This window comes from Cheilinus undulatus, linkage group 21 (genome assembly GCF_018320785.1).
Source record: "Cheilinus undulatus linkage group 21, ASM1832078v1, whole genome shotgun sequence".
NCBI lineage: Eukaryota > Metazoa > Chordata > Actinopteri > Labriformes > Labridae > Cheilinus > Cheilinus undulatus.
Genome location: NC_054885.1, coordinates 10563167 through 10576465, shown reverse-complemented (window position 1 = coordinate 10576465; position 13299 = coordinate 10563167). Strand labels below are relative to the sequence as shown.

The 13299-nt window shown below is 39.7% G+C and overlaps 1 protein-coding gene across 1 annotated transcript; it reads right to left on the bottom strand.

The window, feature by feature from the left end:
- Positions 1-459: 459 nt before the first annotated feature.
- On the bottom strand, positions 460-13027 carry arl6ip1 (ADP-ribosylation factor-like 6 interacting protein 1). The gene is made up of 6 exons (XM_041777955.1): positions 12871-13027; positions 10836-10969; positions 10119-10238; positions 6294-6411; positions 5778-5862; positions 460-1445 (listed from the first exon to the last, which is right to left on the bottom strand). The coding sequence occupies exons 1-6, from the start codon at positions 12904-12906 to the stop codon at positions 1327-1329; spliced, it is 612 nt and encodes a 203-aa protein (XP_041633889.1). The 5' UTR covers positions 12907-13027; the 3' UTR covers positions 460-1326.
- Between the last annotated feature and the right edge of the window lie 272 nt (positions 13028-13299).

Here is a 13299-nt window from a genome sequence, read left to right as displayed (position 1 = left end):
CCACAGAGATGTGCAAGTTATGCACATATAAATACCGCTGCATGCATACAGTTTATCCAGACCAACAGAAGACTGTTAACACTCATCTTGGGAGCAAAATATACATTCGGTAATGCCGTTTACCAGAATAGATAATGCTTTCTGCATTAATGTGTTAAATTTTGTTGGCCTTTTTGTAAACCTAGAAGCATTTTTGCCCACTTTTATTTTGCAATAGTTTTGGCTGCATATAGCGTTCCAATTTTTACTTTTCAAATGGATAAATACTAAACTGTTTACAAATTTACATCACATTCATTTATTTTCTTAAGTTCTGAATAGAACTACCAAATGGGGGATGATCAAATCATCAGAATTTTTAATCATGATTTATTGCAGATTTCTGTAGTTTATAGCGATTAATCTCCCCGTTTTTTCTTTAACCAAAGACAAAAACTTACTCCTGAAATACCATGAGCATTTCTTTTTAAACCAAACTTTATTTGTTTCATAAAGATCTCAAACACAGACAAATAATGAAATGAATTAAAAGACAGTGATCAGACCAGAATAGTAGAGGCTGAGGAGGAAGGAACAGATAAATATCATGGAGAGAAAAAGGATGACTGAGAGAGAAAGAGGGATAGGCCTATTTACAAACAGCCCACATCAGTAACAGACAGTGGGGCTTTAGATAAGAGCTAATAGACCACAGAGTCCAGCTAGCAGCGGTACAGCAGTAGGCTTGTATTTCAACAGTTTCACTCCTGAAGTGCTCTGCTTTAATTCCAGTTTTAAGCGCTAGTGTTAAATACAAAAGCAGAAGAAGAAAAAAAATTGACCTGTTCTGATGTGATAAAAACAAGTGAGGAATCTGAGAGGTTAAAATGATGCAGTAATGCTACAAGAACTGCTCAGTAGTCACTTTGTCCAGGGAGGCTTTAAAAGCATTACTGACATCTGAAATTGAAGCGCACTTTAACTAAGAAACAAAAAGGGAAGGGCTCAGCTGTGTGTACATGTCAAGGGGTGGGCATTTGTGTCCAAGCTTTTTGGTGTTGCATGTGACGCAGATAAACTTCATGTGATGGCTTCATGCATGGCCTTTGAATTCATAAAGAAAAAAGTTGGTGAAGAGGTTTTGATGCCAAATGTGTGAGGGAGAATCTGAACGTATCCAATGTGGAAAAAAAAAAAAAACCCAAGTGTGTCTTCCTCTGTGGCAGAGACCAGGGAACCAGGAGGCTTTTTTTAAAGAACTTTCTGCTCTCCTCTTTTCGTCAAACAAACTTTCCACCTTCCGTTTCTTGTTGTCGTTCGTCTTTCAGAGATTTGTTGCACATCCATCTACTCGTTCTTCTTCTCCTTCTGTTTGAGCAGTTTGTTGATCTCCCTCTTGGCCATGCCGGCGTACTTGGTGATGATGCCGTGCTGGTTCAGGCCGGGCAGCAGCAGCAGGAAGCTCACTGAAGAGAAAAAGAAAAAGTTTGAGAAGCCTGCAAGTGTAGCCATATTATTTATTCAAAGAGCCCAAGTTACCCTATGCATCTCTCATGCAGTCATCTTTTTACACATAAAACACCAGCAATATAAGGGGCACAACAGGGTGAATACTGTTCAGATTGGAATGACAATGCACTAAAGCTTGTATTCTGGGAAACAAAAGATGAGGTAAGAATAATCTGAAACAAACTGAAGTTCATACAAAGTTTTTTGAGGTGGGTTGAGATTTATTCCTAGACTTGTGCACTTGTTCAGCTGAGACAATGGCTAGAATCAGAAACAGGAGAGAGAAGTGGGGAATGACATGAGTCATCAGAGTCACTCTCTTCCAGGAAATGTGTCATGTGGACATTACCACTAGGTCAAAGGCAACCCAACCACCAACATAGCCTTGGTTTAATCACACTTTATTTGCCATTTCAGCAAAAACCAAAGCCCTTAAGCAGCCTGACCTTTTACCCAGATACGAATTTCTTTGAATTTTGAATCAGTGATCATGTATCGTTTGAGGCTGAAAAGAATTCAAAATAAGTAGGGGTGCACTGATGCACGCCAACGTCGGCATTTACTGATATCAGCCTTGTTTACAAACACTGGCCATTAGGGGGGCTCGTTTGGAGACAGGTACATTTTAACTCCTTGTTGTCTGTGTTTTGAACTGTTAGGCTGAGATAAGTCTCTGTAGTTGTGTAGACGTGGACCACATTTGTCCGCTGCCGGGCCGTCTTCTCTGACATGTACGATTTTGGTAGGAAGTTTTCAACTAATGCTCGCGCCCAGGCAAATCACATATTCTGGGTTGAGTGTCTTTATGAGATTATTGAAGCCTGGCTTTTCAACAAAACAGGGCTCATATCTTTAGTGACGTGTTGCATTACTGCCACTGTTAACTCTGAGTCATCTTGCGGCGCATTTAACAATTACCACGAGTTCGACCTCTTCCTTGTTAAAGGGATACTTCAACATTTCGGCAAATTCGCCCATTGCCATAAATCCTATAGTCTTAGTAATAGGTTTGTTTCCTTTAGTTGTCGGTGCAAGCTATTTCTAGATCTGGGGGGACCGTTAAACCAGCTGCACCGCTAACTTATGTTAGCAGACGGAATTTATGCTTTCCTTCATCAAACTCAACAAATACACAATCCAACAACTCCAAAACGCTCTCGTGGACAAGTTGTGACCTGTACATTCACCACGCTACCCACCCCCTACACTGTAGGAACCAAGGTTTTGAAAATAGAACTGATAAGGATTCTTTTATTTTTGTCAGTTCAGAATTGTCTGGCTATGATTGTCAGCAGTAGTTGCCATTCTGCTTATTTTAACTCCTGGTAGGATAATGATGCAAGCTCATACTTTGCTAAATAAAAGTGAAATACTCAAAAATGAGTTAGACACTTTGGATCAGACTTCTAACCCCAGTAGAACTGTGGGAACAGGACAAACTGCATGTCTTAGTGCTCCACAGACATTACAGACAGTGTGTCAGTATGTCAGACAGCCATGTGTTCTGTTTTCAACAGGATCTGTGTTCTTGACGTGAATTAGTTCTTTTCCAGCATCTCTAGCCATGAGACCCTTTAAATTCAAAATTCTCAGGACCAATACAGATGGCAATTATTAGTTCATGAGAGTGATAATCCATACATGGAATGAAAATGTATTTACATTAAAAATGAGCCAAAGTGACAACAATTTCAGTGTTTTCTTAAAATGTTCTAAGGTTTAAATGAGTCACAACAACAACATTGACTATAATTACTTAAGATAAATATGCCCATTTCTTACATGGCATCTAGTCAATCACATAGTGTTGTAGGTAGGATATTAGGGAGATAATGAAGAGTAAGAACAGAGCCAGAGAGAAAGACAACTCGCAGGAGAGCCAAAGTAGTAGTTTTCATTTAATTTGATCTGCAATCAGTGCAATAAAAAGCTACAAGCTGATACAGGCAATCAGCCAAATGCTGAATCTCTCTGCTCAGGACATGAAGTGCTTAATGAGGGAAAGAACTACAGCTCTGGAAGTGGAAAAAGTTACATCATTAACAGAGCTGCCTGATTTCTTATCATATAGGATGTTTCACATTCCAGCAGTGATCAGGAAGGGAGTAGAGCAGTCAACATTTCCATCTCTAAAGCTTTCCCTCTGCCTGATGAACAAGCATTTAAAGACAGGGATTTATGAAGTATGACATTCAGAAAGCTCTTCAAACAAACCACACAGGGACTGGTTCATTTGACCTCACAGGGCCTCATTCCTGTTCACAATCAGCCTACCTGTGTACGTGCAGGATGGATTTTGACCAGACAGCATACTCTAACACAAGAAGCATTATCAGGATCATGGTGTTAAGCTTTTAAAACATGAAACAACAAATGAAACGTCATCTGTCATTATCATAAAGAACACTGTTGTGTCAGAGTCATGCGCCCTCTGAAGTCATCTCTACTTTACGGTCTTCTGGATACTTGACATCTCTGAGCTTGTATAACTGATGATTGGCTCACATACACACACAGCAAGAAAACCTGCTGAATCACCAACTGTCACTCTGCCTGGGGCTCCTCTGAGCAGCTTTAAGGCTGACACCACCGTTTGCATCTGCTCACTTAAACATTCAAGACTGCTGAGAAACACCGTCATGGTTTCCTAGACTCTTACTTCCTCATGATCACAACTCTGAGTGAAGGACTACTAAACCTCCTCGTTGATAATGAAGAGAATAAGGGTTAATTTCATCTGCCTCAGTGATTCAAGTATTGATCCACTTTACTGCTGCACTTCTGAGTCAGAGTGCTGGAAAGCTGATGGTACTGATGGGCAGGGCTAACGTAATCGAATGGAAAAAAACAAAACAAAACATAGTGACAACATACAAACTAAACTGCTGCCTCTGACAGAGTTGTCTTTAAGAATCAGAGAAGTAAAACCACACGACAAGCTGTAACTCCTGACACAGAAAATCACTTCCTGTTTTTGAAGTGTGAAGTGTGAATACATGAAGATCTGTAGTTCACTACAGCAGCCAAACTCACAAACAAAGACTAAGTGATGAAGCTGAAGAGCAGGATCCTGATCAAACAAGTCTGCATATTAGAGGGATTTGATAGCTCATACTAAATTATTACACTGGGAGTGTCTCTTCTTGGAACATGAGTTCAAAACTCAAGCAGCATGTTGTGAGGGAAGCTTTGAGTTCTGCTCGTTTTTCTCAGATTTTCATTAGATATGCACAAATATGCTAGTCACTACTGCAAAACTAGACCAGGAAATCTACTCAAATCAAGCCATCACATCTCCTGAAGACTAGATGACATCTTGAAATGGCAGCACAGGGCGTGTCAATGTTGCATTTGACTCACTATGATAGACATCATGATGCTAGGATGGCAATGACATTTTATCAAGATTGTTTAACTTTGATAAAGACATGAGACTGAAGTGAAATTATGAATTTACAGATTGAAGTTTTCTGATCAAGAATACCACTTTCCTTAATTTCTTTATTTAAAAATGCATTTTAATTCAATGTATTACCAAAAAAATGAAGTTTCTTTGTTAAAATGACACTGATATCTTACAAAATAGTTTCAATAAAAAGACCTGAAATAAGTATATTTGAAACCCAAATTGAAAAATATATTTAAGTCAGAGTTACTACATGCATCTTAGGCAATGAATTCTTTAACAAAACCAAATTTTCCCAACTTGTGCCATCTTACATTCTTGAGACACCATCACATGTTGTAATCTGTGGCTCTTGCTCTCATTGAACCAGCACAGTTTAGCACTATTTTGATCCAGAAAAGTGATAAAGTTGTACAAAGGCTGGGTCAGGTTATGCTCCCATAACTGAAGCACTGAGTGACATTCAGAGCAAGCAGGTGGATGTTAACAGCAGTTCCAGCACTGCTAACATCTGTCACATTATTTCTTACAAAAATAGTGCTCAATTTGGACTATTTTGAGAGTTCTCTTAAACTGAGACGAGTTGACCAAACAATGATTTACGTTTTAACAGATGTTTTAACTTAACAGACTGTATTGAGATGAATTACTACATCTCCAAGCAGCAATTTAGATTGTATCCATTACAGTAAAAGCAACAACACCTTCTCTTTACAAACACAGTAAGGCCAGTTAATTGTAGATTTAAAGCACTTACATTTTTAGAATTGTAAAAACAAACAAAAAAACCCATACGTTATTGAAGAAAATTTGAAAAACAGGCTTTTTGAAAACTGATGATTTAGATATTGAAATACTGAAACTACAGTTGTAATGTACTCACCGATCAAGTAGGTGAGGAACAAGTTGTGCACCTGCTGTCCGATCCAGGCCACAGCCAGCAGGCTGCTGATCACTGAGGCAAAGTACTGTAAAGAGGATGGAGGTCATATTACATTCAACCCACTGCTACTCAGACACACTGACCATCATTAATTGACACCACAAAATGCATTCCCTATGATGTACTTCAACATAACTCAGTTTATTTTTATCAGCAGAACATACACCATCACTTTGAAGTCACCAACAAAGCCGTCTTTGACTTCAAGAGCGTGATGTTTCAGTGTCTCTAAGTGTTAATGCCTGCTGTTAAAAACCAGGTTATCGCAGCATGTAACCCAGTTTAAGGCATGCTAAGTGGAGCAGCAAAGCCATATCAGCTGAGGATATTTATATCTGGAGCTCATAGAAAGCTCCCCATTGTAATAAACAGGCCGGAGGGCTCCTTTTACAGCACTGCACCAAGGTTTAGCTCCAAAGTTAAAGCCGACTGGATCAAGTTTTTGCTTTCTTTTACCATTTTGGGCTTCTCCTCCTTGAGGGCGCAGAGACGCTTCCACCAGCCAACGGTGCGGCGCTGGGTCTTCACCAGGTTGCTGCAAATCTCATGGAAACGCTGCTGCTGCTCGGTGGTCCTGAACATGAGAAGTTAAAAATTAAAAAAAAAAAAAAAAAAAAAAAAATTCCGCTAGTGGGGCTTTTGCAGTTAAAACAAACCACTTATCAAGAGGAAGCTGAACGCTGCCTGCCATTTGTCAGATCAAGATAGGCATCTTGAGGAAAAAGTACTACACTTGGTAGAAAATTGAAAACAAGTCAAACACTCAGATACACTTTTGGAGGTCCTTCGTTTTTCTTCATGGTACAGTGGATCCAGCACAATACAAATAAAACCCAATCACACAAAGAAAATTACAGTTTTCTGATGGGCTCTGCTGGCTTTTATGCTTTATATCCAAGCATCTTTCTATTTAACAAAAAGCTTTGGTTTTTGTAGGATCATTTCAGTAAAGTGAGACACTAAGATTTCCACTCTGAGTCTTTCAGTAGCAAAAAGCCCTCTTAGGGGGCATACTTCTAAGTAGTTGATTTGGCTGCTGAGATTAAAAGTCTCAGCAAATACTTTCATGGTTGGAGGGTCAAGAAATTCCAATTAATTTTGACCAAATATGCCTTCAAGTATGCACAGCTGGGCCTTAGAAATACTGTAATTAATGTTAAAAGTTATCTCAATGACACCTGTAAAGCATATAACGAAGTCATTGAGTTTACATACACAGCTGAGCTAAAGTTACAGCACAATTAGGTGATTTAATCAAGCTACTCTCCTCGTATACTTGCTATAGGTCTTTTGCAGACACATCATTATGACATCATTCTCCACAGTGGCTGTCATTATGTTGACATTAGGCTAGAATAGAATCAGCCTATTAAAACAAATTGACCTCCTTGGAGGTGAATTACTAACTCAAGGATGCCAACAGAGGAACTAGTGAAGAGCTGACTTGAAGAGGTGTTTCTATAGCTACTTTCACACTGCCTCTCTTTTCCGTGTCTGTTACACCTTCGTTCCACAATGCCGTTCTGTATGAAAGATACCATTCCTCAATGGGGGGGGGTCGATCTCAGAGCCGTAACAGACTTTTCCGCAACGAGTGTGAAAGGATGTCATGGGGTTCCGCAACAGCAAGTATGCGCTGTCGTCTCCATAAACAGGAGATTTAAAGACCAGGTTAATCATGTGGGATTTCATCGGAGAATAATGTGGATTAACTGGAGAGACTGCGAGGTTAGAGAGCTGACACATCTCTGTTCACAGCAGCGTCTGAAAAGTTGCACGATGTGTTCAAGAGAGCTCGGTACTCTGAAGTTTCTGACCTCTGACATAAATACGTGCACTGTGACACTGCTTAAAGTCAGACCTCCAACTCAAAAACATGGAGGAAAAAAAGTCTATTGGATCTAATTGATCAAAATGAATGTTCATGTTATTTTCCCCATATTTCATTTAGAAAATACAAAGTTTTGAACAGAGGAATCCAGAGTTTTGAGTTTCATTGAAAGCAGCAACTCCGGCAGCAGCTGCCATCTGATTACAGGATGCTGGGGTGTGTGTATGTAAGCTTGGGCATGCACGGCTCTGTTACACCTTGGTGTGAATTGCTCGTTGCGGAACAGAGACGGGCATTCCCTTTTGCCTTTATTGTGGAATCTCTGTGTACAAACAGCTTATGTAAACAGGCAGTAATCATAAAACGCTTATTGTCTCCATAATTAGTCTAAAGAATTCCATTGTTAACTGTTTAACATCTCATTTGGTCAAAAATCCCCAATAAACAGGGCCAGGTTTTAAACTGTAATACATACATTTGTCAACAAAAGTACTCCCATTCAATGCTTCTGTTGAAAATGAGCCGTTTCTTTGGAAAATGCTTCAAAATAATTTTCAGGTGTGCAGAACTGACATTTCAAACTTTCCTTGAACAAAACATGCACTACATGGAAAATCGCAAGGAGGGCATCAGGGCTCCTACACTCATAAAAATCAAATTAGAGACTTTAAGACCTTAACTAAGAAAAATTTATACCACTTTTTATGGGGACATCCAAAGGCATATGACAGTGCAACTTATATCATGCTATAGCCTCATAGCATAACTGCCCAAGTCATTTTTGGTCAAATTGTGATATTTGCCTAAAAACCCTATGTGTCTACCAAAATATGAATTTTTTTTGTCCCTCCTGAAAACCTTAAAATATGACTTGGCCAATTATGCTATGAGGCTAATTATATACTATGCAAAGCATTTATGCAGGGAAACTTCCCTTCCCTAAACATTGGAGCATGCTCACAGTGCTTAGGCCACATTCGGGCCAACTGAGGTGTATGAGAAAATTGGTCTCAAACTGCCTTATTTTGGTGTGGCTCTTCAAAGCTTTTATTTTTGTAAACTTATTTTGTGTGTTTGGCTCCTGATCTGATAAACAGGCAACTTTAAGAGGCCAACGTGTGCTCATGAAAAATTATTTTTTTGCTGTTAAATGAAACAATGAACCGTTTTCAAGTGGCACTTTGTAACTTCTTCATGCCCGCTTGTCAACCAAAGAGTGTCAGTTTGCGTAACAGCACAAAAAGACCATAGGGATACCAGACTAGCAGGGGCAAAAAAACTTGACTGGAAGAGAGCAGCTGGGGGAAAGTGGCCTTCACTTTCTGCTTAGCAATCTTTCCTATTTCTGTCCTTGTCAGAGAGCCAAATAGAGACCGTGACTGGACTTTGATAGCTCACATTTAACCAGAGCTCATAGACACAACCCTGCTGTGTCCGACTCTGCTGCAGGCTCAGTGAGTGAGCAGCAGCTGTGGCTACGCTGAATATAAAAAAGCCCAATTAGACTTTCCTGCCCTATACAAAGCAGAAAAAGCTGCCTTGCAGGTTCAGGCATGTGCATCAGTAAACATAACCACAGTTCATTCATTTCAAGGCTGGGGGCTCTGACCTTCTCACACCACTGAATGCAAAGTGTGAAAACCTAAACTCTAGCTGCTGCTGCTTGCTTTGCAGACCCAACAAGTTGCTCTATTCTGCCCTTGGTGTCAGATTATCACCATCACTCACACACAGAGCTGTCAGGTGGCTGTTCGGTAAATGTCAAGGCTCTATGGAGTGGTAGGATATGCTGGACAGGTCTTAGATAACAAAAGCTCAAACAGTCGTATTAGATAAAGCAAAAGGAAGCAGCCACAATTGAGGGGGGAACTTAATTTCCCTAGAGTCACTAAAATGGTTCATATCAGTCCAAGAACTGAGCAACTCTCCAACCAACCACATTACGTATGTTTACGACAAGCAAACAACACAATTATACAGTCATTTAATTTTTTTCCCTGCAACTGTGAAGCTTTCCAGGACAGAAAGCCAAGGATATCATTTGTCCTCCAGGTTTGTTTTTTCTTTAAGTCACATTTAATCACACAAGTTCCTGTAAAATCTTGTGTGTGACATCTTCACTATGGAATTGTTACTACAGACAGTCTCAGTCTGTCTAAGTCATCTAGTGTCAGCATTAGAGATGTACTAGTTCAAAAAATATTAAATTGAAACCATCCTTATGTCTGTGGTGTGCCGGGTTTCTACAGTCGTTCAAGATTTTAAAATCGTCAAGTGCACGGCCAGCCCTAACGCACAATTATATACACATATGCACATATACTATGTTTGCACACTAGCTTAACAGTCCTGTAGCATGATTTCAAATTGAACAAGTTCACATGTTTTTGCTGTCTTCTGTGAAACCAGTTTATTTCCCTTTCAATGTGGCTTCAGTCCTCATTGCTCACCACTTATTGGAGCCAAAGACTCTGGGTGCCAGGGTGGGCACAAGGTAGTCAGCCAGGCAGAGCAGCATGACTGTGCAGGACAGCCCGGTCAGCACTGAAGGATCCAAGTAGTAAATCAACCTGGGGGAGGAAGACATGGCCAGTCAGATTGGGATATAATCCATATTTGTCTCAAGTGCTCGTAGAGTGACTAGAAGCATGTTATACAGTGCATGCACTGATTAAGGAGGCATGTTCACTTTCTGCTGCTGTGATTGTCAGAGCCCTGCATGCACAGTAAAGCTGTAATTTTGTGAACTTTCACAAAGACAAAAGAAGGCACAGAACAAAGACTGCATGCAACTCAAGATGAAGAGGGAGAGTAAACGTTTGTAAATCTAAGAGGCAAGCATTGTGATGCGTGTTAGCTCAGGTCATTGAAATATTGTTGCAGTCTGAGCCCATTTGAAAAACCTAATCTTGTATAATCGACAACAGTCCTTATTCAGGCTTAGTGCCACAGACATGCAAGACTTTAAGCTGCTGAAACACTTTTTCTGACTGCTTTATTTATGTGTGAATTACATTTTGAACAAATGTGATGAAGCTTTGTGAGTGCAGATATTACTATCTTGTAACAAATATGTCTCCATGCTGGAAGGAAGGAAATGCGTGCTATGCCAACTATGTGTCCAGCTGTGTGCGAGCCTGAGATGACGCTCAGTCAGCTATATTTACATGAAGAGCACGGTGGTTGCACCAATCAGGGCTCCAGGGAACCAAGGCTTCTCCCAGCGCAGGACGCGATCTCCAGCCAGGATCACTTCACCCCAGCCCTGCAGCTGCTCCTCCAGCTGGGCTGTTTCCTGCGCCTGAACACAACATTGTATACAGTCAATTAACAGCCACCATTAGAGATGTGATTAGTAAGTTTTTCACTACTTTGATTTATTATACAAGCACACTTAGGGAGCAAGATTGTCAGAATGTCAAATGCTGAGAGATCAAATGTCTTCAAACAATAGATTCTGTTATTTCATGGACAATGGAGTTTAAAAGTGCTGAAGCTTTTTAAAAAAATGACATTTCATAAGACTGATGTGTTCAGAGTATGGCTGTTAATGTAACCTTGATACGGCTCCTGATTAATCAGGAAACCACAATGTGCTAAAAAAAAAAAATCTACGCAAATTAATCATATGACCAAGTTTGACCACAACTTCCTCCTGCAGTCCTCCACTGCAGATGTTTACATGGCTGGGGGTGAAGAGGTGAAAGTGGTGAGTGAGGAGACCGACCCTGGTCTGCTTGACAGCAAATTTCAATTTAAATGCAAGTTTAGATAAAGCTGTGTTAGTAAATAAGCTAACATCAGCAGATGATCAAGCCATTGCCGTCAAGCAACACTGGCAGAGTGCAGACAACCTGGATTAGTCAACAAAACGACAGAAACTAAGCCAACTAATGCAATAACTGATGTGTTTGTCTGCTGATTAAGTTGACAGTTTATGGATATTATTGCTTACCAAATCAAGATTGTAATTTACAAAGCATTAAAACTGAGCTGAGATGTTAAAATTTACAACTACAGTTTACCATATTTGTACTTATTTTATCTGAAACCAAAATACAAGTTGTCAGTATTCTAAATGTATAATTACTTACAGGATATGTGTGTGATTAACTTAATTTTTAAAAATCAGTTAACAGCAATAGTTTGGAGGGAATGAATCATCAAAAAATGCGATTTAACTCTACATAATGTTTAAATTGGACCAGTTGTAACAATGTGCCAGGATTTCTTGCATTTGAGGAAACCTGCAACTATACATTTAATAATATTGAAAATATAGACACCTGAGACTTCTTTTTTGTTGTTTTGGAACCAAGACAAGTAAATATATATATTTTTTCTACTATTATATCAAAATTAATAATTGTGCTTTCTTGACTACCCCATTTGGCAATGGGCCTTGGTATCTCCAAAGATGACAGTAACCTTTGGTGTGAATGTTGAGGTATTTCAGAGATATATCCGCTTCAAACATCAATAATAACGCACTAAAATATTTCACCCCTTTTTCAACATAACTAAAGTGCAGCATAATCACATTATCTTGATAAAATCCACAACCTTTTTAAAATTTCACCTGTACACGTTGTTTACCGGTCCCATATAACTGAGTCGTCTCTGTTCATGACAAAGCAATGCATCCTCTAAATTCAAGCCAAGTTTTAAGTATTGGGTGTGTACGCCATTAGCCATAAGCAATACAACGATAACGGTGCCTTTCGCTATCAATATGACTGTGCATTACGTCTTCATGCTAGAACAGGCATATGAGCATTGCTGTTGCCAAATTTAATAACGCAACGTCGAACAAAACAAAGCTCCGTTTCATGGAGTTAACTTAGGTAAGATGGGTTAAAAGTTAGCATTAGCGCCCACTGGCAAGGTTACAAAGAGATACTTTTGTGTTGCAGCCAAAGGCGTCTTATATCAGCTAGCTGACTAGCTAACCAGCTAGCTAATGCTAGCTTCGGTTGCCTCCGCAGTTTAGAGACTGCAGTTTGCAGAACAGACGGATAAGCGATTAAAGCCAACTCATTACCTGACAGTTCAAAGTACATGCTAGTTAAATATCTGTCCAAGCGCAGGCATCTGCCAGCCTGAAGATAATCAACAACAGCTTATGCTAATGCTACAGTAACAAACACACCCACGACGGAAAGAATAATTTCAATTTATTGGAGAGAAACAGTTAATACTCACTAGTAAATTCGCGCTTTTGTTGTCACAGTCGGCCATCGTTGCTTAACCCCGTCGGTTAGGTCTCTTTTGTTAATTAGGAAGTATTTGTGTAGGGAAACGACCTGCAGAGCAGCTGCACACACGCCTCCTATGCTGGCCTCGGCGTCACTAACCGTTGAATTCTGACAGGACGTCTTTATTCGAAATTTTGCGTCGAATATTGACCAAGGGCATTCTGGGAAATGCTGTTTTTCCCACCAGATACGCGGGTGGGACCAATTTAGCTCTATTTAGTTATTTTGCGCTACTTTCCCATTAAACTAAACAATACGAAGACTAAAGAATTAAATGTGAAATATGATAAACCTCATGCCAAAGATTTGTTACACGGGATACTTTGTTACACGGGATACTTGAGGAAAATATATATATAGGATGATTTGTAGGCCA

Excerpts from the sequence above, each read along its gene's own strand:
- arl6ip1 (XM_041777955.1), bottom strand. The coding sequence starts at position 12,906 with ATGGCCGACTGTGACAACAAAAGCGCGAATTTACTA. Across the intron at positions 10,239-10,835 it reads GCAACCACCGTGCTCTTCAT|GTTGATTTACTACTTGGATC; the intron begins GTAAATATAGCT and ends TTCCTCCCCCAG. Across the intron at positions 6,412-10,118 it reads GTCTTTGGCTCCAATAAGTG|GACCACCGAGCAGCAGCAGC; the intron begins GTGAGCAATGAG and ends TCTCATGTTCAG.